This window comes from Nelumbo nucifera, chromosome 3, assembly GCF_055504915.1.
Source record: "Nelumbo nucifera cultivar China Antique chromosome 3, China Antique-T2T, whole genome shotgun sequence".
NCBI lineage: Eukaryota > Viridiplantae > Streptophyta > Magnoliopsida > Proteales > Nelumbonaceae > Nelumbo > Nelumbo nucifera.
This window is the reverse complement of record NC_142651.1, coordinates 90,803,999-90,829,387: the sequence shown is the minus strand read 5'-3', so window position 1 is coordinate 90,829,387 and position 25,389 is coordinate 90,803,999. Positions and strand designations below refer to the sequence as shown.

At 39.8% G+C, this 25,389-nt stretch overlaps 1 protein-coding gene across 1 annotated transcript; it reads right to left on the bottom strand.

Annotated features, from left to right (window-relative positions):
* Nucleotides 1–507: 507 nt before the first annotated feature.
* Nucleotides 508–24,881, bottom strand: LOC104608966 (eukaryotic translation initiation factor 4E-2-like). The gene is made up of 6 exons (XM_010275090.3): nucleotides 24,490–24,881; nucleotides 22,460–22,625; nucleotides 22,249–22,374; nucleotides 1,017–1,082; nucleotides 828–922; nucleotides 508–749 (listed from the first exon to the last, which is right to left on the bottom strand). The coding sequence occupies exons 1-5, from the start codon at nucleotides 24,783–24,785 to the stop codon at nucleotides 872–874; spliced, it is 705 nt and encodes a 234-aa protein (XP_010273392.1). The 5' UTR covers nucleotides 24,786–24,881; the 3' UTR covers nucleotides 508–749; nucleotides 828–871.
* Nucleotides 24,882–25,389: the final 508 nt, after the last annotated feature.

Genomic DNA, 25,389 nt, shown 5'->3' with positions numbered 1-25,389 from the left:
AGGGGAACTCCGCCTTTTTTTTCAACTATATTCCTGGGTTTTCTTTCAAAACCTCTCTCCGACCAAAAGAAAACGAACACGATAATGGAAAACTGCTTTCGCAACCTACCCGAAAAAGAGGAAGGAGCCTTGGGGCCCTCTCATCTACTTACCCGAAAAAGAAAGATAATTCTTCCAGTCTAGTTGTGTTGTTTGTATAATTACAAACTGCCATCACTTCATTCCAGTGATTTGTGCAGATCTTTGTCCAAGAAGCTGTTGACTGTTGCGAAGCTATTAAACATTTATAATAATAACGAAGCTATTAATGAATTGTGTTATTGATAAAAAAAAAAAAAATAACGATGAGCATTTGAGGTACTGTTTTTCAGTGGCGCCACGGTGCTGAGTATTGATGTCTAGTAAGCGTGTGTTATTGGTTAATGAACCGCCTTCTCTTTCTATCAATTTTGGAAGAGAAGCTAAATTTGGACTTGGAGAAGAGGAAAGATATTGCTAATTCATGGATTTGATACTTAGAAGAAATAATTTCATTTTGGAAAAAAGCCAACTGTAACAAGCGACTTAAGTGAAATGGCTGACGAGGCAAAACTTCAAAGTCAATCCCCATATCAAACAAACAAATGAACAATATGCCCGGGGGTTATTGATCATCTTTTTCACTACAAATGAAATGATTTCTAGCAAAAGTCCAATAGAAAAGAATGATAAAGGTCTCTGATTCTGCTGATCTGCAGCCATGGGAGAACCTGCAGAGGCAAAAGCAATCTTTAGCAAGCAAACATTTCAATTTCTTACAAACTTTATGGGCTACCAATTACACATACCCTTCTGTTTCAACTTGGTTTTGTCAGTGTACAAGGACGCCAGTTCATATGGAATAGCGATTTTTGGCAAATCTATCAAACTTCTTTGCATCTTCCTGGAGTTGTGGAGCAGGATATTATACAAATGACCATTAACTTGTGATGAATTAGGCAATAGGGATGTCCAAATGCATAAATTATAAGTCTTACATGAAATATGAAGCCTATAGTGTCATTGTAATCAAGACACTCCTTCCACTGCCTCCCAATGCTCAACTACAAACAAGAAAGCAAGTTCTCTGATTAGGATTAAGGCAATTATAGAGAAACAAGAAAGCAAGAACACAGAAACATGTTTCTTTACTTTCTGGCTGGGATTCATTTACTTGGGGACCCACCCCTTGTGTGGACCATGGACAAAATCTTCGTAGGAATCCATGAATCATCAATAGTTGCTTAATTGCTAATTATAAAGTGTAAAAAAAAAGGTTGATAGCCAATAAATTACTAAAAAAATTCTATGATGGCCAATGGCCATCTTTATGTCCCAAGGACATATATACCATCACTTTGACACCAACAGAAAATTTATAAATGTGCAGGGAAAGGAACTACCACAATCATATTTCATTTATAAGCAGTTAATCATTGGTTTGATGAAGATTAATGTTTGATCCCCTGAAGAAAACATTTATACGAATCCATTCAATTCTGTCTAATAAGCAAGATGAGAGAATGATGTAAAGTTGGAAACATGAGGCTTTCACCAAAGGTTTGAGCGGCATCAAATTGCCCTTCAGTGCAAAGTTGGGGTGCAACAACATAAGCAATGTCTAGTTGAGTCATAGAAAGATATAGCAATCTTCCTACAAGTCTCTGAAACTGTTTCGTATCTTCAATGGGTTCACCTTGACAGTCTCCAAATTTGTGGTTAGGATCAATAGGGGAATCAACAGGCTTCACTCCCAATTTTCCTGTATCCTGGAGTAGATCTAGGACATACTTTCTTTGGGAAATGAAGATACCCTTTTGTGAGCGGGCCACTTCAATCCCAAGTACTTTAGAGGACCTAGATCCTTCACTTCAAACTGGGTAGCAAGGAAACTCTTCAACTTTTGAATTTCATCATTCCAATCACCAGTGATAACTATATCATCAATATATACTATCAGTGATAACTACTGAACCAGGCTCTCGGTGATTGTTTCAGGCCATATAATGATTTTTTTTTAACCCGCACACTTTCTATTCATTACCTTGAGCCCGGAAACCAAGGGGTTGCACCATTGTATACTTCCTCTTCAAGGTCACCATTTAAGAATGCATTATTGATGTCAAGTTGATGAAGGTCTCAGTCAAGATTAGCAGCTAAGGAGAAAAGAACTCTAATGGAGTTCATCTTAGCAACGGGTGCAAAAGTTTCTGCATAATCCACTCCATGCACTTGTGTAAACCCCTTTGCTAGTAAACAAGCTTTATATTGCTCCACTGTGCCATCAACCCTATGTTTTACTGTGAAAACCCATTTACACCCAATTGGTTCCTTCCCCTCAGGAAGATCTACAAGTTCCCATGTGTCATTTTTATGTAAAGCATTAATCTCTTCCTTCATAGCATCTGTCCATTTAGGTATCAAAGAGCTTCTACCACATTCTTAGGAATAAGAACACTGTCAATGGAAGAGAGAAAGGCCTGTAAGGAAGGTGAAATGTTTTCACAGGAAACAAAGTGGGACATGGGGTGTTTAGTGGTGCAAGACCTAACACCTTTCCGGTGAGCAATAGGAAGCTTAAGGTGATCAGCAATAGAGGTATCAATGGCAATAGGGTCAGGAACATCAATGGGAACCAAGGTACCTGGTTGGGAAGGATTCAACCCCGGAGAGTTTGATGGCATTGGTGGTACAGCTTCTGGATGCTCCACAGCTCTTGAACTTGGCTGGCCTTTGTGACATCAAAAGAAAACACGAAAGGGAGGAGGATCAAGAAGATGAGGTAGCTGAATCAGTTTCTCCTCATTTCTACACCCCCCTTGAGGAGAAACAAGGAAGAAAGGCTCACTCTCAAACAAAGAGACATCCATAGAAACATAATATCTCTGAGAGACAAGATCAAAGCATCGATAACCCCTTTTGAGTGAGGGAGCACCCCAAAAAGATGCAAGGAATAGCACGAGGATCCAATTTTCCATGGGTGGGCGCCGAATTTTGAACAAAGCAACGACAACCAAACACACAATGAGGAATAAAAACAAGATGAACCTTAGGAAAAAGAAGTTGATGTGGGGTTTGCACTCTAACCAACGAGAGGGCATACAATTAATGAGATAGGTAGCACAAAGGACAGCCTCAAGCCAAAAACGTTTCGGGACATTCATATGAATGAGTAAACCCCTGGCCACTTCAAGGTGTCGGTTCTTTCTTTCAGCAACACCATTTTGTTGTGGTGTTCGGGCACATGAGCTACGGTGAAGTGATTCATGCGAAGCGAAGAATTCCGTGAGATCATTATGAAAATATTCTTTGGCATTATCGGATTGGAAAATTTGGATCTCAGTTTGAAATTGAGTGAAGATCATTTGGTGGAAATCTTGGATAATTTTTGGTACTTCATCCCTGGTTCGCATGGGATATATCCAAGTGTATTTGGAGTAATCATCAATAAAGGTAATAAAATATTTGTAGCCACTCGGACGGTAAAGTAATAGGGCCCCAAACATCAGAATGAATAATATGGACAAAAAATTCAGATTTATTATTTTTTGAAGAAGACTGATCTCTACAATGCTTACTCAATTGACAAGTTTGACATGTGAACTGTGACATTAACACTGACTTAAATTTAACTCTAGAAACATCAATTTTAAAGACTCAAAAGACAAATGACCAAGACGATTGTGCTATAAATAGACTTGACTCGTACTAGACTGACTTTTAGACTCTTAGACTGTAAGACTAGCCTTATTCTCCAACATGTAGAGTCCATCTACCATACGTCCTCTACCAATCGTCTTCCCCGAGGCCAAATCCTGAAGTACACAATAAGAAGGGAAAAAAGTTACTGAGCAGTTTAAAGAATTAGTGATACTACTAACAGAGAACAAATTAATAGGGAATTTTGGAACATGCAAGACATTAGTCAGGGTGAGGCCAAAGGGAAGAGAAATGGTTCCTTGACTAGCTATGGTAGAATATGAACCATCAGCTAGTCTCACCTTGTCTCTTCTAGAGAGGAGGTGGTAGGTCTGGAAATAAGTGGACTTACCAGTCATATGTTTTGACACTCTAGAATCAATTATCCAAGGAGAGTTAGGGGAATGAGACGATACATGGAATGTTGTGGCAAAGTTACCTGATGTAGACGCAAATGAAGTTGGAGGAGAAAAATCCATCTGACGAATTGCTCTACCATAGAGTTCTAAATGGTCGTGGAAGGAATTAAGAATATCCTCCCTTGGGTCAGAACCAGAAGTGTGTGCCTGAGTCATAGTAGTAGTGGGGGGCTGATTCTCCTGAGAAGCCATATTTGCTGTGGTGAATTTTCTTGGACCTTGTTGTCATGACTTCTTATTCAGATCTGAACCTTTCTTCTTGCTTATTCCTGGGCCCATTTTGACTTCCCATGAAGATCCTAGCATGTTTCACAGGTGTGTCGAGGTTTCTGGCAATGGGTGCACCATAGTTTGTCTTTGTCTTCCACCCTTTTTTGAAGGTCCCCCTTAAAAAAATTTCCCCCACTTGTAGTAACATTCCCTTTTGCAGCCAACATAACTGCATCCCCTTCGAAGCTGTTCATTAAATTTCTTCTACTTTCTTCCGACTATACTAATGCATAAACCTCCTAGACAGATGGAAGATCCTTGTTGCCTAGGATCTGAACTCCGATGGATTCATATACTGGATTCAAGCCATTGAGAAATGCAAACACTCTTTATTGGGAAACAAGCTTCTTGTATGCTTTTGCATCTTCATCACACTTCCAGTCTACACTCTGATAGTGATCTAACTCCTTCCAGATGGAGGTCAAATCTGAATAGTACACGGAAAGGCTCCTCTCCCCCTGTTTACAAGTGGATGATTCTGCCTGTAACTGATAGACTTTTACATAGTGACGCAGTTTAGAATAGGTCGATTTTGCTTGCTCCCAAATCTCAAGCAATTTCAGCCCACATAAAGTTCCTTCTCACCTAAGGTTGCATAGACACCAAAAGCCAGGACATAACCATGCTGTTTTCCTGGTTCCATCTGTCATACTCAGCACTCCCGGAATTCGGTTCTTTACTTCTCCCATTTATATACCCTATCTTTCTCCTTGTAGTAATGTATAACTTAATCCCCCTCAACCATTCTAAATAATTCGAGCCATCTAGGGGTATAACAGCCATAGGGAAGGATAAATCTATACCCCCACTTACTCTGTTCTGCATTGAGGAGACTCCAGATGTGGCAGAGTCTTCACCACTCATAATCACAACTTCAGGTTACACTCCAAGTGAACACAAAAAACCCAAAAAGAACTAGTCAAACACTCCAATAAACTCTTTGCACCAGGGAATTAGAGACAACCACTCCCCTCCTTTCCCCCCTTTTAAATCTCAGTTCTTCAAACAAAATCAGCTGCTGTTACAGAACTCACAGGTCATCATTGGCCTACCATAAACCAGGTATGGCTGCTGTCGCAGCATGTACAGGTTCTCTCTTAACCTACAAATCAAGTGTGGCTGCTGTCGCAGCATATATAGGTCATCCCCTGACCTACAAATTCATCAGAAGGCTGTTGTCATAGCATATAAAGGTCATCACCGACCTATAGTCTGTTTCAGGGATCACTCGATCCCACAAAAAAGGAAAGAAGAGGGTGCTGCTCACCTCACATTAACTAATTGAACCTATTACAGGTTCTGTTCTGGCACACGACCAGAAAAAATAAAAAAGGAGAAAGGGAGAGAGAGTACTTCAGTCCGATCTGAATCAGTGTTTTAAAAGCGCAAGGCGCAAAAAAGGCACAAGGCGAGGCGCGTGCCTTTTTAAGTAAGGCGCAAAATTACAAAAAAAAAAAAGCTAAAAACTAAAAAAGTTAGAAAATCCAAAAAAAGATGCCAATTTTTTTTAAAAATGTAAAAAAATAAAAAAAATATTAAACATAATGTTAATAAAAAATATAAACTTAAATTTTAAAATAAATGTTTTAAAAAACCTATTATCTAAAGCTAAAATACATAAACATAACATGTAACGCGTGTTCAAATGAAAATTTAAAAATAAAAGCAAACATATAAAGCATTTTCAAGCATGTAAAACCCACAATCTCTTTTTCTCCTTAATTGCATTGCTTCAAGTAGCATGTATAACATATTGCATTCTTGATTCTCTGAGTCGCCTTTGTACCACGCCTCATAGACTTGTTCGGGCTTGCCTTGAGGGGTGTGGTCGGGGGTCGGGCCCAGCCATTAGACTCAAAAAACAGCAAAAAAGCGCAAAAATTTAAAAAGGTGCACGCTTGGGCTGAGGCGCAAGGTGCATCAGGCGCACTAGGCATGCGCCTTTTGAAAGGGGTGCACCTAGGACTTGGGCGAGGCGCATACCACAAAATGTGCCTCGCCTGTGCGCCTCAGGTGTGCCTTTTAAATCACTGATCTGAATCTGGATCTGGATCTTTAATAAATTTCACTGTAGCTGGCAAAGGAAGAAGACAAAAAAGGTTTGCTCAATCTCTTCTTTCAGATCTGACAATCTTGCTCTAATACCATGTTATCCAGAAGAGAAGGAAGAAAGGAAGAGAGAAGAGAGAAGAGAGAAGAAAGAAAGAGATTTGGAGTCACCTAAGAGATGTTGGCAGTGCCAGCTTTTTATTATTTATACTAGGGTGACACAACTTAAAATAAAAGGTGCTGAAAGTACCAAACTACCCCTACGGTACTAAACTTACAAAATAATAGCCTTTCAACAGAAAATATGTGGCTAACGCATCCAGACTTTATAATTATCAGAAAACACACACACACACACACACATCCAGACTTTATTCATAAGATTAAGGAGTGGTGGAATGAAGAAATGGTGGGAACTCTCAGGATGGGTGTCAAATTCCATAGGAAAATTCAAAGGATGAAAGGTAAAATTAAAGACTAGAACAAGGAGCATTTCGGGAGAGTGGAGGAGAAGAAATTAAGTATTATATCCCAAATTGAACTTCTGGATGAGAAAGGACATGGCTCTTTGTCAGAAGAAGAAAGGAACTTAAGATGGACCCTAAAGGAGTTAGAAGAAATAGTGCATATGGAAGAGATTTGTTGGAGGCAAAAATCAAGGCATCAATGGATTAAGGAAGGGGATGAAAATACTAAATATTTCCATGCTATTGCTAATGGAAGAAGGAGAAAGAATTTTGTCGAAAAGAGAGATCAATTGTGAAGTTGTGGATAATCAAGATGAGATTGCTAATGTTTTCATGAATCATTTTAGGTCAGTCTACAAAAGACAAGAGATGTGAGGTTTAGAGTGGCCTAGATTGGACCTTGAGTTGGTAAATATACTGGAAAAGGATTTTGACCTGGAAGAAATAAAGGGGGCCGTGTTCTCAACGGATAGATCTAAAGCACCTGGACCTAATGGCTTCACTATGGATTTCTTTCAGGATTGTTGAGATATTACAAGTTAGATTTGTTGGTAGTCTTTGTGGAGTTTGCAGCTGATCATTTTATTAGTCCAAGGATCAACTCCACTTTCCAGACCTTGATACCTAAAAAGGGAGATGTAGTCCAACCAAAAGACTTTAGGCCCATTAGCCTAGTGACTAGCATTTATAAGATTATGGCCAAAGTGTTGTCATTAAGGTTAAAACTAGCCCTTCCTAATTTAATAAGCCAATCACAAGGGGCCTTCATTCAAGAAAGACAGATTATAGATCAAATTCTGATAGCAAATCAATGCATGGAGGACTTCAAGAGAAGGGAGTAAGAAAAGTTTTGTGTGTAAACTAGATATGGAGAAAGCATATGAGATGGTTGGTTGTTTTTTTTTTTGTTGGAGTCCCTAAAGAACTATGGTTTTGGAGAGAAGTGTTGTGGTTGGATCGAGGCTTGTTTAAAAACTTGCCATTATTTGGTTATAGTTAATGGAGTGGTTAGGGACTTCTTTCCAGCTTCTAGGGGGTTGAGACAAGGGGACCCCCTTTCTTCCTTCCTTTTCACTCTAATAGTTGATGTGTTTAGTAGGCTCATTTCGAGGGTTGATGGCTTGGATCTGGTTAGAGGCTGGAGGAGATGAGTGAGATGGCTTGGATCTGGTTAATACAATCATTTTTTGTGAGACTAGAGACCCACTAAAGGCTAGGAATTTGAAACGAGTAATAAGTTGTTTGAATGTGTGTCGAAGTCAAAGCTTAATTTCGAGCTGGAGGAGATGAGTGAGATAGTGGTGTCCTTAGAATGCCCTACCGCTAGCTGGCCTTTGAAGTACTTGGGTTTGCCTTTAGGAGATAGTCCAAGGGAAGGAATATTTTGGAATCCAATTGTAGAAAAATGCACAAAGAAGTTGGTAGTTTGGAAGAGAAACTACATCTCCCTTGGAAGTTGTATCACTTTAATAAAAGCTACTCTAGAAAACTTGCCAAGTTACTTCCTCTCGGTATTTAGAATGCCACAAATGGTGATTTTGAAGGTAGAGAAAATTATGAGGAATTTCTTGTGGGGGTCGGGGGAAAGGAGAAAGGATCATGTGGTTAGGTGGAAATTAGTGAGTAGGAGGAAGGAGCAGGGGGGATTGGGCTTAGGTAGTCTAAGGAAAGAAAATACAGCTTTGCTAGGCAAATGGCTATGGAGGTGGCCTCTAGAAAGGGAAAGACTTCGACACAAAGTTGTAAGGAGTGTGCATAGTTATGTAGGCAATGGTTAGGATGCTGGTGTATCGCGATAGGCTACGCTGAATTCTCCATGGAAGGCTATTCATAGCATTCTTCATATTTTCTTGAACCTAATCAGGTATGGTGCTTGTACTGGAGATAGGGTTTTGTTTTGGGAGGATGTCTGGGTTGGTGGCTTCACCCTTAAGGACCTTTTTCCCTCCTGGTATTCCATTTCGTGTTTTAAAAACAAGCCAATTCAAAGGTTTGTGTCATCCAATTCTTCTGGCATCAACTGGAATTTGGGTTTTAGAAGACTTAAGAGATTCTGAGCTTGACTAGATTGCTTTGCTCCTTAAAATTTTTGATCCTGTTTGCTTGGACCCTTCTCCAGATACCCGCATTTGGAAGCCTTTGTCCTTGGGCTCCTTTTCTTGTGCTTCCTTCTTCGCCTCCTTGTGCTCCTCTTCTTTGCTTCAGCCTTTTCATAACAAGGAGGTTTAGTCCAAACCTGTCCCTCCAAAAGTGGGAGCCCTCTGTTGGGAAGTCTCTTGGAAAAATAAACACCTTGGATGTTTTGCAAAAAAGAAGACCTGGTCTTTGTATCTCTCCTAACTGGTGTACCCTATGCAAAGGTTAATGAAGAAAGTTGTTACCATATACTCATCACTTGCCACTTTGTTGTAGGCCTATGGGAGAAGCTTTTTGATCTTTTTGGGTGCAGGTGGACAAAACCATAGCAGATTTGCAGACTTTTTGACCCTACAACTTTCAGGTGTCCAAAGAGAAGAAGAAGAATCTTGTGAGATGTGCTAGAGCTGCTTTGGTGTGGACTGTTTGGGAGGAACGAAATGCCAGAATTTTTAATGATAAGGAGAGGGATCAGACTTGTGTGCTGGAAAGTATTTTATGTAGGACCATAAGCTGGGAAAAATCCTTGGACCTGTTCTCACCCTACTCTTTTGATGAAATAAAGATGAATTGGGAGCAAGTAGCCAAAAGTTCTGAAGGCCAGATTGTAGCTCTTTTTCCAGTCCCATAGGGATGGGAGATTAAGTTACTGTAGAAGTCCAAGCTGTACTACAAGGAGCAGAAATTGCAAAAGAGTTGGCAGTGGAGCATTTAATGATTGAAGGTGCCTCCAAATTGGTTATTGGTTGGGTAAAAGAGCCAGAGATGGCAGCCTGGCCCTACAAGGGGGCATTGAGAAGAATTAAGTGGCTAATGTCAAATATGTCGGTCACATTTCAATGGGAAAGAAGATCAGCAAATGGGTTGGCAGACTTTCTAGCCAAACAAGGAGCACATAGGAGTCAGCTCTTTTGGGCTCACTTTAAGCTTTATGTTGTAGCTTAGAGGCTGCACCTCGCGCCTCTTTGTGGGGAGTTGTATGATGTATACTGTGTTTTCTATAATAATTAATAAAATTACCATTACCTATCAAAAAAAGGTTACATCAAAACAAGGTATGATGTATACAAAGTATAGATTTGTATTATATTGCTGTATCAAAACAAAGTTACATCAGCCCGAAGTACACTAGAGGAATGTACAATGGGGATATACAAAGACCTTCACATCACTCGATACCATTTATGCAAAAAGAATCTCCTTCAAAAGAAAAGAATTGTAACAAATCCCTTTGAATGGTATTAATCCTCTCCCTCCACCACCTAAAAAAATAGCAAAAGGGGTGGTCTTCCATGCCACCCTCCCCCTTCTACTTAAAACTCTCAACTGCAAACTGTGAAGGAAGGCTTCAATTGATTCCGGGCAGCAATCTTCCACACCAAATATTCATCTTATCCATGCTCAGTAGCCCCTTGAGATTCTTTGAAATTTGTCTTATTAGAAGTCAATCCATATTAATGTGTCTAACATGTACCACATTTTACACACATTTATGGGGATATACAAAGACCTTCACATCACTCAATACCATTTATGCAAAAAGAATCTCCTTCAAAGAAAAGAATTGTAACAAATCCCTTTGAATGGTATTAATTCTCTCCCTCCACCACCTAAAAAAATAGCAAAAGGGGTGGTCTTCCATGCCACACTCCCCCTTCTACTTAAACCTCTCAACTGCAAACTGTGAAGGAAGGCCTTCAATTGATTCCAGGCAGCAATCTTCCGTGGTTCCGCCCCAAATATTCATCTTATCCCTGCTCAGTAGCCCCTTGAGATTCTTTGAAATTTGTCTTATTAGAAGTCAATCCATATTAATGTGTCTAACATGTACAACATTTTCCTCCAAACAAGATTTTATTAAACATGCATGTCTTTTCCCCCAACTATAGATCAAATAACATCTATGTGATTTTCACACAAACTGATTAAGTCTTTAGGTATACTCTTTGTATATTGAACGGATAAACTTACTTTGGATGGATATCTGATAATATGGAAACTAACTAAGATCAGAGTTGGACACTGACAAGCATATTCAGGCAAGTGCTTATGCACAAAAGTTGTACTCAGATCAAGAACAAGTCACCTACACTAAAAATGGAAACCTTAAGTTGTGGGCTGCGTTCATAATAAATTATTTACCAAGATCCACTCCACATACCTGCAATGCTGGTTATCATACTAATGATTTTTAATGATATAGTTTAGTAATGCAAAACTTCTCTTATAATACTAGTCTATGCAAATTTTTGTTCCATTGTGATCTTTTCAGGTAAAGAGCTCACTAGACAAGCATAATATCCAGGAAAGAGCTGCAGGTGAAACAAGAAAAAACAAAATCCTATAATCAGACTGAAAGATCTAAGACAGGATTTACAAAGTTTGAGGTGATGATCTCCACAAGTAGCTAGCTATTCAAGGCAAGAAGGAATTACAACACTTGATAGAGGCCAAGCACAATCACCAAAGTGCAACTTGAACAAGAAAGACAGTATGTGCGTCAAGGGAAGAAAAATGATAGATAGCTATGTTCAGATTGTTTTGATTGTGCATCAACAATGGAGGATTTTATCTTGACATACAAGCCACGAAAGATGTGCATCAAGAAAAGGGATTTCTGTTTTGATTGTTTTGGCAACAGTAATGGTTGATGCTATATGCATTTTTTGTCAACTTGGTGCTTTATTGGTTGAAATTCAAAATGATATGATTGATCAAAAAAAAAAATCAAAATGATATGTGAAACTGAGAAAGCATGAAACTAAAACTGATACTTCAAGTGGCTTACAACCTGGCAACAGTTTTCATAATCAGAAACCTGGCAATGCAGGGGGTGAGAATAAATAGTTAGAGAGATGAGGCATGGATGAAGGTTGGAGTGAAAATCCAAAAAAAGGAAAAGAATGAGACGTCCATGGCAGCTGCTTCCCTACTGGAGGTCAAAATGGTTATAACAGCAGGTTAATAATGGTACAAATAGTTGAGGTAGGCGTGTAAATAGGTCATGTCTTAGCTGGATCGGGTTGGATCTAGTTCTGAACTGATAGGAAAACACAAAGATCTGATCCCAACCACAACCCTATAGGGTCTATATATTAAAGGCCCATAAACTGACTGTACTATTATTACTATTAATCAGGCTCTTTGAGATTGACCCTTTAAGACCCGATTATAACTGGTATTTCTTTCTTTGGTGTCTCTTTCCAAAAGATATTATATCATCATCCAAGCCTTATCCCAACTATATGGGGTTGGCTACATGAATCCTGTTTCACCATATATAAAACATCTTATATATCACTAAAAAAATTATTTATATTCCCTGACAAATGGTTTATTTAGACCAATTATTTGAGGATATTGCATATAAACCATGAAAAATGTATTGATGTATCTCTTTCATATAATAATATATTTTATATACATATATAACATGTATATTCGAATATACTTAACGGGTTCAGGACCCAGAACCAACAAGTCCAAATCCACACCCTGTATACTAAGGTTGTATTGGTTGAGGACTGGTGGGTTAACCCAGCCTGTTGCTGAGTCTAAATTGTGGTGTTAAAGGAGGGAAAAGATGAGTTGAAAGGAGACAAAAAAGGAAACAACAAAAAAGACTAAAATGAATCTGCATTTTAAAAAGTAGTGGCAGCAAACTGAAGCAATAGTGGAGGAGCAAGTAAAAAAGACACATACACAAGAAGATTATTTGAACACTATAGTGTGACTATGTTAGAAATAAAAAGATTCTTCCAAACTAGCTTTCGCTCAATCAACCTTCGTTATCTGGTTGTTGACAGGTAACAGGTATTTCATCAAATCATTAGATAACAAGAAATTGTTCACTGTATTGACATATGCCGTCACATGACAATTAATGAGCAATCCTTCAAATAGAGTGGTAACTCAACTTATCTTGGAAGAAAAAGTTTTGTAAACAGCACAAAAGATAAAATTGTAACTTATCTAGGAAGGCCCTTGGTGTTTAAGAGGAGATTTCAATGTCATTAGATTCACAGATGAGACTAATAGTGTGAGGAGAAGCAGTTAGAAGACAAGAAAGATGGGAGTGGAAGCAGTTAGAAGACATCCTATTCAAAGAGGAAGTCGGCTGGAGGCAAAAGTCTAAACACAAGTGGGTGAAAGAGGGTGCTAGAAACACTAAATTTTTTTATGCAATGGCCAACAGTAGAAGGAAAAGTCTGATTTCTAAGTTGGTGGTTGATGGGGTGTCATTAACTCAGCAGGATGAGATTGCTAAGGCTTTTGTGGAGAAGTTTAAGTCATTGTTTAGAAGGCCCTTAAATCAGAAAATCTGGGTAAAAGGGTTAGATTGGCTGAAATTGTTTGAGGAGAAGAAGAGGTGGCTCGAAAGGAAGTTTGAGATGGAGGAAATAAGGGAAGCAGTTTTTTCAATGGATAGATCTAAACCACCAGGACCGGATGGATTTACCATGGCTTTTTTACCAAGGCTGTTGGAAGATACTAAAGCAAGATATCCTTAAAGTGTTCAATGAAATTTTCCAGAGGAGAGTGATAAATTCAAGGCTAAACTCAACTTTTATTGCTTTGGTCCCAAAGAAAGTGGGAGCAAGTCATCCAAGAGACTTTAGATCAATCAGTTTAGTTAACAACTTGTATAAAATCATTGTGAAGGTCTTGTCTAGAAGAATTAGAAAGGTGCTTCCGGAGCTAATTTCACAGAATCAAGGGGCATTTGTGGGGAACAAACAAATTGTGGATCAAATTTTAATTGCCAATGAGTGTGTGGAGGATCTGAGGAGAACAAGGAGGAAAGGGATTGTGTGCAAGGTGGATTTAGAGAAGGTAGACGACATGGTTGATAGGTCTTTTTATATGCAAGTGTTGGACTATTTTGGCCTTGAGCAAAAATGGTGTAAATGGATCCTGGGTTGCACCGAGACTTGTCATTACTCCATCCTAATAAATGGAATTGTAGTGGATCACTTCCCGGCTATTAGGGGAATTAGACAAGGGGACCCCCACCCCTCTCTCCATTCCTTTTCACCTTGATTGCAGAAGTGTTGGGGAGGCTAATTGAGAGAGATGATTCGAGAAGTCTTGTGAGAGGGTGGAAGGTTGGAAAATACAACATTCCTATCACCCACTTACAGTTTGCTAATGATACAATTATGTTTTGTGAGGGGGAGGATGTGAGATGGGCTAGAAACTTGAAGTTGGTGATTCAAGTGTTTGGACAAATGTCAAATATAAAGGTGAACTTTGATAAGAGTTGTGTGGTGGGGGTCAATATGGAAGAGAGAACTATAATGGAGAGGGATGAAGCTTTGGGTTGTATGGTGTTTGTAGGTGTTCAAGACTGCTATCAGTCTTGAGCACTACTAAATTTCAGGTTCAAAAAGAAGAGAAAGTATAGAGGAAAGAGGAGAAAGAGTAGTGAGAGAGCAGTAGAACACAAACTTTGAAAGGAATGACAAAATCTCAATGTTCTGCTGCTGCCACTTCTAATTAATATTTATAGGTTATGCCAGTTACATGAAAAGGACAAATCTGCCATTGGTATTTACATAACAAATAAAACAATATAAAACTGAAATATAAATAACAACTGGAATAACAAATTGACCACTAGCTAACCCTAGGATGACTAGAACACATTCTACCCTACAGATAGAGTGGGACCATAGTTGTGGGGCCCACATCAGTGTTCTCTACACTCCCCCTCAAGTTGGGAATAAATGTTTATCATTCCCAACTTGGATAGATCTGCCTCTAGCTTCTTTCTCGATACGGCTTTAGTGAGAATATCTGCTAGTTGCATACTAGATGTGATGTAAGGGAGACATACTTCTTGAGATAAGACCCTCTCTCGTACAAAATGTCGGTCAACTTCAATGTGTTTGGTCCTATCATGTTATCACAATACAGCATCAGGGGCTTCTCATACTCAATACCCAACTCCTCAAGTAGAGATCTCAGCCACTCCGTTAGCCATTGACCTGTATTCTGCTTCAGCACTAGATCGGGAGACAACACCTTGTTTCTCACTTCTCTAAGAGACAAGATTACCTCCCACAAGAGCACAATATCCGGAGGTAGACCTTCTGTCATCAACACTCCCAACCCAGTCGGCATCCGTATAGACCTCCACCTTCATGTGGTTATTGTTCTTGAACAGTATACCCCTACCCGGGCATCTTTTCAAGTATGCTAATATTCTTTCTGCCGCAAGAAGATGTGTGGTTCGAGGAGAATGCATGTACTGGCTGACAACACTAACAGCATAAGTAATATCTGACCAAGTGAGGCAGAGATATAGAAGCTTCCCTACCAATCGCTGGAACATAACCTTGTCTTCAAGAGGCTCCCCACTCTCTGCACTAATCCTGTGGTTCTGTTCAATGGGTGTATCCGCAGGCTTGACACCTAACTTTCCAGTTTCTGCCAGCAGATCTAGGACATACTTCCTCTGCGAGATAAAGATCCCCTGTTTGGATCTAGCAACCTCAATACCCAAAAAATACCGAAGTGCACCAAGATCTTTCACCTCAAACTCTTGATGAAGGAGTTGTTTGAGGGACTCAATTTCATGGTTGTCATTTCCTGTCACCACAATATCATCAACATATACTGCAAGTAGTGTCTGAGAGGACTCCACCCTCTTGATGAACAGTGTGTGATCTGACTGGGCCTGCACATAACCGAACTTCCCAAGGGCTAGTCTGAATCTATCGAACCAAGCTCTAGGTGACTGCTTCAAACCATACAATGCCTTATTGAACCAGCAGACCTTCTTACCTATCTTTGTATCATAGAATCCAGGAGGCAACTGCATGTAAACCTCTTCCTGCAGGTCTCCATTCAGAAAAGCATTTTTAATGTCCATTTGGTACAAAGGCCAATTGTGGCTTGCTGCAAGAGATAATAGAACTCGAATGGTGGTCATCTTGGCTACCGGGGCAAATGTCTCCAAGTAATCTATACCATAAGTCTGGGTGAACCCTTTTGCAACTAGCCGAGCTTTGTACCTCTCAATGGAGCCATTTGCATTGTGCTTCACAGTAAATACCCATCTGCATCCAACTGGTTTCTTTCCTTTGGGCAAATCAACTAGCTCCCAAGTATTATTTTTCAACAGGGCATCCATTTCAACTTGCATTGCACCTCTCCACTCCGGGACTGATAGGGCTTCTTGCATTGTTCTTGGAATAGGGACATTAGCAACGAAGGTAAGATAGGACCTGCAGGAGGGAGATAGGCAATCATAGGATAAAAACTGGAAAATGCAATGGGCTGTAGATGTGGTGCAATGTCGTTTTCCTTTACGAATGGCAATGGGAAGGTCAAGGTCGTTTGCAAGGGGTGAAGTGGAAACAATGGAAGATGCCTCTATGGGCCCTGGGACTGTAATACCTGGACTTGGAGCCGCAGAAGAGGTTGGAGCTGGCCTGGACTGCTGATGACCGGGATCAACCTACCTGCATCGCCTGTGATAGACCCTCAACTCCTGATCCCTCTGACCACCCTCACTATGGTAGCCCTCATCACCCAATGGAATAGGTAAGGGAACAGCCCCAAAAGTATGAACCCTACCCTCACTGCTCTCCCCCTGAAGAAAGTGACCCAAATCCCGACTCGCACTGCTCTCCCCCTGAGGAGAAACCCGAGAATAATAGGGTGTCTCTTCAAAGAAAGTGACATCCATGGAGACGAATCTTTTCCCTGAGACAGGATCGTAGCAGTAATAACCCTTTTGAGTTTGTGCATAACCAAGAAAAATGCATTTAGAGGCTTTTGGTTCGAACTTGGAGTGATGGGGTCCGAGAAGCTGAACAAAACAGATACAACCAAATGTTTTAAGGGGAATAGCGAACAACTCCTCATCTGGGTATAGAAGGGAAAAAGGAGATGGCATATCAAGAACCTGGGAAAGAACCCGATTAATAAGATATACCGCTGAGAGGATAGCATCACCCCAGAAGCGAATAGGGACATTGGAGGTAAACATAATACTTCTAGCCGCCTCCAAGATGTGCCTATTCTTCCTTTCTGCAACCCCATTCTGCTGAGGTGTATGAGGGCAAGTGCTTTGGTGAATAACCCCATGATTAAGAAGGTAAGATGCCAATGGCTTAGCAAAGTATTCCTTTGCATTATCAGATCTAAGAACTTTGACCTTGGCATCAAACTGGGTTAGGATCATTTGGTGAAAGTTTTGGGTCAGGGCGGGAACCTCATCTCGTGAACACATAAGATAAACCCAAAAAAACCGGGTATGGTCATCAACAAATAACAGAAAATATCTGTACCCACCCATGGAAGGAATGTGATATGGCCCCCAAACATCCGTATGCACAAGATCAAAAGGACGATTGCTCCTTTTATTGCTCAATGAATAAGAGTGTCTACAATGTTTAGCAAACTCATAGCTTTCACATTGCAACTGGGACAACTCAACAGACTCAAACAAATTAGGAAACAAACTCTTTAAGGACCGAAAAGACAAATGACCCAATCGGTTATGCCAAAGCATAACCGAACTCACACTCTGGGAAATAAGTGACTTCTTATCCCCTGACTCTTTCCGACGAGAACTCTCCCCAAGCAGATAGATCCCATTCGTCTCACGGCCAGTCCCAATCACCTTCTTCGTCTTCAGGTCCTGAAAAACACACCGGTTAGGGAAGAAAGTTACTGAGCAGTTCATGTGTTTGGTAATACTACTGACTGAAAGAAGGTTAGTATCAAGCTTAGGGACATGTAAGACAGAAGACAAGGAGATGGTATCCGATAGCTTGATGTCACCCTTGCCAGAAATGGGGACAAGAGAGCTATCAACAATAGATACTTTATCCCTACCAGAAGATAAATGATAAGTGATAAACAATGAAGATAAATGATACTTTATCCCAACTTCCTTTTCCAACTGTATAAGAGCAGCCCGAACTGCAGCTAAGGTCTCTAAGAATGTGCCTCTTGTGCCAGACGAGGATGCTGAATTAGTATTCACGGCCACATGAACGTTACCTGTTTTGCTTCTTAACTTTGCCGGGACCAAATGAGGATGTAGCTTCCAACATGTTTCTTTTGTGTGTTTGGGTTTCTTACAATGTTCACATACCACATAACTGTTGTTCCCAAAACTGCCTTCGGCCTGATTTTTAAACTCCATTTCGGTCAAGAACCAATAGTCTCAAAATTAGGGTTACTATAGCCAAAGAACAACACTTGGACTATCAATCACAACCAAAAATCAGTATAGAACCAATCTGTATTCACGGTATATGTGCATGAGACAGGTATAACTGATGATCTGAAACCAACTAGCAAACACAATAGTAGCAAGCCATACAGTTCTCACCCCTTAAGAGAATTCGAGAACCCCAAAAGAATCTAAAGATCAGCTTAGACGCAGGTCTGATATGCTTGGGAGAATTAGGGTTTTTAATCAGTCCCAAAAGAAAACATTTCAGTTGCACATTCCAATCAGTACCGTACAGATAGACTTGTAGTAGGGTTAATATGAAACCCTAAAAGCTGATCAATGCTAAAAGAAAAAAACTTGATGACAACTCCAGGTAAACCGCAAGGTTTAGCCTAACATTAGGGTTTGCTGCAAACTTATTAGGGTTTGCTGCAAGATCACTTTCAGACCCTAAAACAGTTCGGCCCAACAGTAGGGTTTGCAGATCACTTTCAGACCCTGAAACAGTTCAGCCCAGCAGTAGGGTTTGCTGTAAAACCCTAGAGAATAGAAGGGAGAAAACCCTAGAATGGTTCGGCCGCCCTTTCAAGATAGGTCCAACCTATCTTCTCTGATAGTACTTCTTTTAGAGAATAAATAACTTACAAGGAAAAATTGTTCGCTGCCTTCCAAGGTTACCCGAACCCTAGTCTTCTCTGATCCTTCATGACCACCAACACTCTGCAACCATGACAAGCTTTCAACAGCTACTAGCCCTTTTGGCGATCTCCAAGAATCAATCTGCGAACTCCACCTTTTCAGCTTCCAGTCCTAGGAGATTCTCATGTGGTCGACTGGTACTAGACTCACATGAGAAACCCTAACTTGGCTCTGATACCATGTAGGTGTTCAAGACTGCTATCAATCTTGAGCACTACTAAATTTCAGGTTCGAAAAGAAGAGAAAGTATAGAGGAAAGAGGAGAAAGAGTAGTGAGAGAGCAGTAGAACACAAACTTTGAAAGGAAGGACAGAATCTCAATGTTCTGTCGCCGCCACTTCTAATTAATATTTATAGGTTATGCCAGTTACATGAAAAGAACAAATCTGCCCTTGGTATTTACATAACAAATAAAACAATATAAAACTGAAATATAAATAACAACTGGAATAACAAATTGACCACTAGCTAACCCTAGGATGACTAGAACACATTCTACCCTACGGACAAAGTGGGACCATAGCTGGCCCACATCAGTGTTCTCTACAGTGTCTCAGTGGCCTCTGTTCTATTTGGAGATGCCCTTAGGGGATAACCCGAGGAAAGAGAGATTTTGGAGCCCTGTAATTGATAGGTTTACTAAGAAGTTGGCCTCTTGGAAGAAGAATTATTTATCTCTAGATGGCAGAATTACTTTGATTAAATCTACATTGGCTAGTTGTCTGTGTGTTACTTATCAGTTTTTAGGATCCCCGTGAAGATAAGTAGGGTTTTGGAAAAGTTGATGAGAGATTTCTTGTGGTAACCATGGGAGGAGAGGAAGGATCACATGGTGAATTAGGAACTAGTCACTAAAAGTAGGGCTGGTGGAGGGCTAGGTTTAGGTAACATTCAGAGGAAAAATGAAGCTTTGTTGGGGAAATGGCTGTGAAGGTTGGAAGGTGAGAGGGATAAGTTGTAGACGAGGGTAATTCTGAGTATTCATGGTTAGGCAAGTGATGGCTGGGACACTGGGACTGTGGCAAAGTCTACTAGTGCCTCTCTTTGGAAATCTATACATGCCATTCTTCCTCCTTTTTGTAGCACATCAAGTATGACCTCTGTTCTAGGAATCAGGTAAAATTTTGTGAGCACATTTGGATGGGTGAGATACCTTTGAAAGACCAATTTCCTTCCCTCTCTCGGTATAAAGACAAGGTTGTGTCCAGTTTTCCAGTTCCTTCTCAATCTAACTTTGGGTTTGATTGGGATGTAGAGGTTGAAAATGTCATGAGTCTGGTTCAGATATTAAATAGGGTGGTGTTGGATCCCTCTAAGAGGGATAAGAGACTGTGCTTCCCTAGCTCCCTCTGGGACTTTCTCTTGTGCTTCCTTCTTTAAGTCCCTCTTGCCTTCAACCAGTAATTTTGCACAGAATTGTCCAGTAAAGAATGTTTGGGGTGAGCCAATTCCTCTAAGGATTGGAGCCTTTTGTTGGGAAGCTTTCTTGAAAAGGTGTAATATTTCTGACTCACAACAAAGGAAAAGGCCTTTTTGGTGATTGTCTCCCAATTGGTGCATTCTTTGCAAGGCTAATGGTGAAAGCTCCTACCACTTATTAATTTCTTGCCCCTTTGCTACTGATCTTTGGGAATGGTTTCTTTCCTTTTTTGGTTGTAGGTGGACCCCACCACCAAACATTCAAAGTTTGTTTAGCCCTTTGTTCCTTCATTGGCCAAACAAAAGAGGAAGGATTATGTGGAGGTGTGTGAGGGCTGCTATTTGTTGGACTCTATGGGAGGAAAGGAACACCCAATTTTTTTCTGAAGTTGAAAGAAGTAAAGAAAGTCTTACTGGAGTAATAACAATTAGGATGGTGCATTGGCTAAAATCCTTGGACCTTCTTATTGATATTTCTACAGATATGTTGTTGAATAACTGGTTGGAGGTGGCAAATTCTGCACCTGCCCACTCCTCAGTTTGTCTTGTGTACTCACCAACAGGCTGTAATTTTACAAAGCTAAATTTTGATGGAAGTAGTGAGGGAAATCTAGGTCCATCAGGTGTAGGAGGGGTCTTCAGAGATGAGGATGAGAAGGTGCTTGCATTGTATTCAGGTCCCATTGGGGTTGGGGAGTGGGGACTCTCTTAAAGCTGAGGTCTATGCTGTACTGGAGGGTCTAAGGAAGACTAAGGAATTGAATATACAAAAGTTAGTTGTTGAAGGGGACTCAAAGCTGGTCTTAAGCTGGTTATAAGAAGGTAGTGGACTTTGGAAGTTTGCTAATGAGGAGGGAGATTAAATAGCTAACTAGAGGACTGGGAATCCAGTTTCAGTGGGTCAAGAGAACAACAAATGCTTTGGCAAAGCAGGGGGTGGGAAGGGATCAAATGTTTTGGGTTGTTCTGTAATTTTTCTTTCTTTGTTGTCCTCATGGAGAGAGTTAAGCCTATTTATCTCTCTCTGGAGTGCTGTAACTAAAATTTTATATATTTTTTTTTGATAATTAGTAACTAAAATTTTATATTAATCTAATGGATTCCTGTTATTGATCAAAAGAAAAAGAAAAAAAATGCAACCACTTTAAAGTTATTATTGGTATGAGTGGTCAGGTGCCCTCGATTGGAATAACCTTGGTGTATGGAAACTATGGATAAATCCTATGACTGATGGCTTAGCCTACACCAATGGGTAATAGTGTTCCTACTGCCAACTAAAACACCAACTTTATTTTCTGCTTATGTTATTCATTGTTGTTGCTGCTTGCTTTACACTTGTCTCTATTTGTTGAACAGCCTATTGCCATGTCAGCACAACACTTGCTTGGCATGGTCAATAGTTTGGCTAGGTAGTTGAGAAAGCTTGGGCAGATAATCCTACCTAGGGGACACTTGTCCCTGACCCAACAGGTTGAACAGGTCCAAGTGCGACCAAATGCAAGTTGTTTTTGTTACTGTTGGGACTCTCTAACAGTTGTTTTCTTTAACGTTAGAAGAAGCCCATTTATAAATATGACTCGGTTCTAAAGTTAGCATAGTGAGTTCCAGTTATCAGTCTTGGAAGAAAAAGCCACATTGGATCTCCACCAAGTTGGGCCAAGTCGTACTATTTGGCCCTGTGTCAAGAGTCGGTCAAGTTTGCTGCCTCTTAGATCGTTTCTCTGTTTATTGTATAGGGACTATCAGTTATTGTGTTTATGGTCTCATTTAATAGTCAAAGTATACTGAATCCATAACATATAAACAATAAATGATTAAGGAGCAGCTGATATAACATGCAACGTTCACTTGTCACTGGATAGATGAGGGTACTATTTACCTGAGCAGTATCATTTGAAGCATTCTTGGTCCATAAAGATATCTTCTCCTGCTTTGCTCTAACATTAATAACTGCTCCACAAATTTCTTCACCATGCTCAAATTGTTCCCCAATCATTGCCAGCAACTAAAGATATTCACTCAGGATATTAGCAGAAGCAATACATACAGTACTTGGTATTAATATAATTCTACTAGTACCAGAAGCATACCGTATATAACCACCAAGTATCTGACTTTCCTCTAGGAAAGCTTATGGTCCACTTCCCTCCATTAGAACAAACAGGATCCTCCCACTTTGGCTCAATTTTGTACTTGAAGCAATAGAAATCCGCTCCCACAGCTAACTTGCTTGGATGGACTATATTGTTATAAACACTGAATGCAGAATATATTTGTGAAAAATCATCATAGATATGCAAAGGAGAACCCTAACAAAAAGAAGGTGGTGGTAGTTGCAGATGTAAAGCAAACAATTTGGCTATCATTGGGAATCAAGAAATAACATTATCATAGAAAGATGGTGCTGATGAAACCAATGAAAAGTTGTTCCAAGATCATAACATTGACACATTAGACCATACAATACGAAGCAAAGAAGACAAAAGGTTAAAGCTATAGTAAATACACAGCAGAAACAAATGAAATCCCAGAAGCAATGCTTGTCCAAGTAGAAAAATATATCATCAGTAAAGGGCCATTTATTTTGGGAGTGTTCTCCAATGTTAACTGTTTTTCTTGTTGTGACTTGTCAGTTCCAGAAACTGTTTTTCTTGAAAGAGTATTGATTCTCAAAACAAAAACACAGAAAACATTCTCTTGGTTATATAGCATATTTCTTATTTCGGAAACTAGAATGAGAAATGCATGCTTGGATGTCTGGTTTCAAAAGCATGGTTTCTGGTTGTTTAATATTAAGCTTCAATAAGATACAATATTCACATGGAGATTCTGATAAAATGGATATCAACTCACCTCTCTCTTTTGTAATTTTTATTTATACTTTGGACCTAAATTCTTTTAAAAGTGGATTTGTATGATCCAAAGGGCCAAAGAAGCTTTAAAGCAGAACTTCTAAGAGGGTGCATAGAATATTTTGGGGTGTGTATGCGTGTTCCACACACAATATCATCCTTATGCTAGTGAAAACATGTTTATTTTTGCGTGTTTTTAAAGCATCTTTTGTCAGTTATTGAAACAAGATTTCGTTTTTTTTTCTTTATTGGAAACAAGATTGTTTTTTATCAAACTGAAAATATTTTCACTTTTTTTTTTTTTGAAAAGAGAACACAACTAAGAAAACATTTTTGTGATTGCTGGTGCGGCATTTCTAGGAATGATAAAAAAAATGATAGCATACATGATGGAGAACACCCCCATAGTATCATCAATGCAAAAACAACGAAATTCCAAAATGGAACAAAAACAAATGCCAGCTGGCCCAACTCTCTTGTTTTTTATCAGCCCTATGGAAAGAATCTATATGAAACCAAATAAGGAATCCAATAAAAAATTGCACCCTACTGTCCTTACCTGTTAAGATAACTACAAGAAACCAAATCAAGAATTGTCAGTCAAAAAAGTTTCGCCCTACTGTCTTTACCTGTTAATAGAACCTGGCAGTCAAGTTTATTATTAAAAAAAAAACCATTAAAAAAATATGCAAATCAAATCAGTGGCATAGATAAGAGTTTCACAAGAAGGTCTATCATCTTAGTTTGCTTTCAATCATTCAAATAAAGAAGCTATTCAGAGATTATGAACGTCAATTTTGGTAAAGTCCATGACATTGATTCATGAATATTTCCATAGGGAAGAACACACTTCCTTTTCAAACCCCAGTTGCAAATTATCTCATAGAATAAGATGCATCTAACTAGAACATGAGATGCGGAAAATCTAGAAAGAATAAAATGCGAGGACAACTAATCCATATTCAGCAGGGCATGAAAGATGGATGTTGAGGAAAGCTTCAATCAGAATTCAGAGAAGAAAGAAAAGAACCATTTCTTTTTCACACAAGGAACATAAATCATTGACTACTATGAACCTATCCCGAATCTGCGATTCAGTGCTAATCATTCTTTAACTCATTTTTATTCAATTTTAAAGTTCTTTTCTTTTCTTTCGGATCATGGAAGGGGTTTTGAGCATTTCTTGTTACAATGAAGCGAGAATTCCAAAAAGAAGTGAAGAAACGAGAAGCAATCAAACGAAGATGGAGACAATGATTGAGGAACACCTCCAGAACTCCTCGACGGTGGCGAAGGTGTGAATGGGGCGAATGGAGGCACCCCAAGCAGCTTGCTTGGATTTGGAGGAAGGATTGTCGAACCAGAAAGTCCATGAGTACTCCAAGGGGTGAGGTTGATACATGGCCGTCGTCGAGGACTTCTCAAAAGCTAGATCATCGCCTACGACCTCTCTCTCCTCAGGTTCTTCAACACCACTACCACCACCGCCAACGACCCCATCATTCTCCTCTTCTGTTGCTTTTGACCCAACCACCGCTAAGACGCTCTCTACTTCCTGTGCCATTGTCGTTGTTATGCTCCTTCGCCTTCCTTCTTGTTTCTATTCTTTCTCTTCGCGCTCTTGCTTATATGGCTTTGTTCTCGAAAGGCTCAAATGACCCAGCCGAGTTTTTTAAGGGTAAATCTCTTAAATAAGCTTTAAAAAGGAAGGCTTTAACTAATTCTACCTTAATCTTTATATATTGTCTTACATTACCCTTAACGTTTTTACAATTGTCTAAAACATCTTTTACCGTTAATTTTCCGTCACATTCCGTCACATGTGACATCACATACCCTTTTGTTTAACTCGATTCCATCTCCATCTCTCTGTCTCCGTCTCCCTCACCGGCAAAGATCCCAGAACAACTTCATCGTAAGATTGGGATGGAGCACCGTCTCCATCTCTCTCACCGGTGAAGATCCCTTCTTCGAATACAGCGTTACAAGAGGAATCACCGAAGGTTGCAAGAACAGAGACAACCACCGTTGCTTGCTCTCGAAGTGATGGCTGATGGCTGGAATCAAGCTGGATTCGAGAACGGAGACCGAAGATAATCATGCCGTTCGCCTCCAACTTTGTTACCAAACATTCAATCAGACAACCGTATTGGCAAAAATTGAAAGAA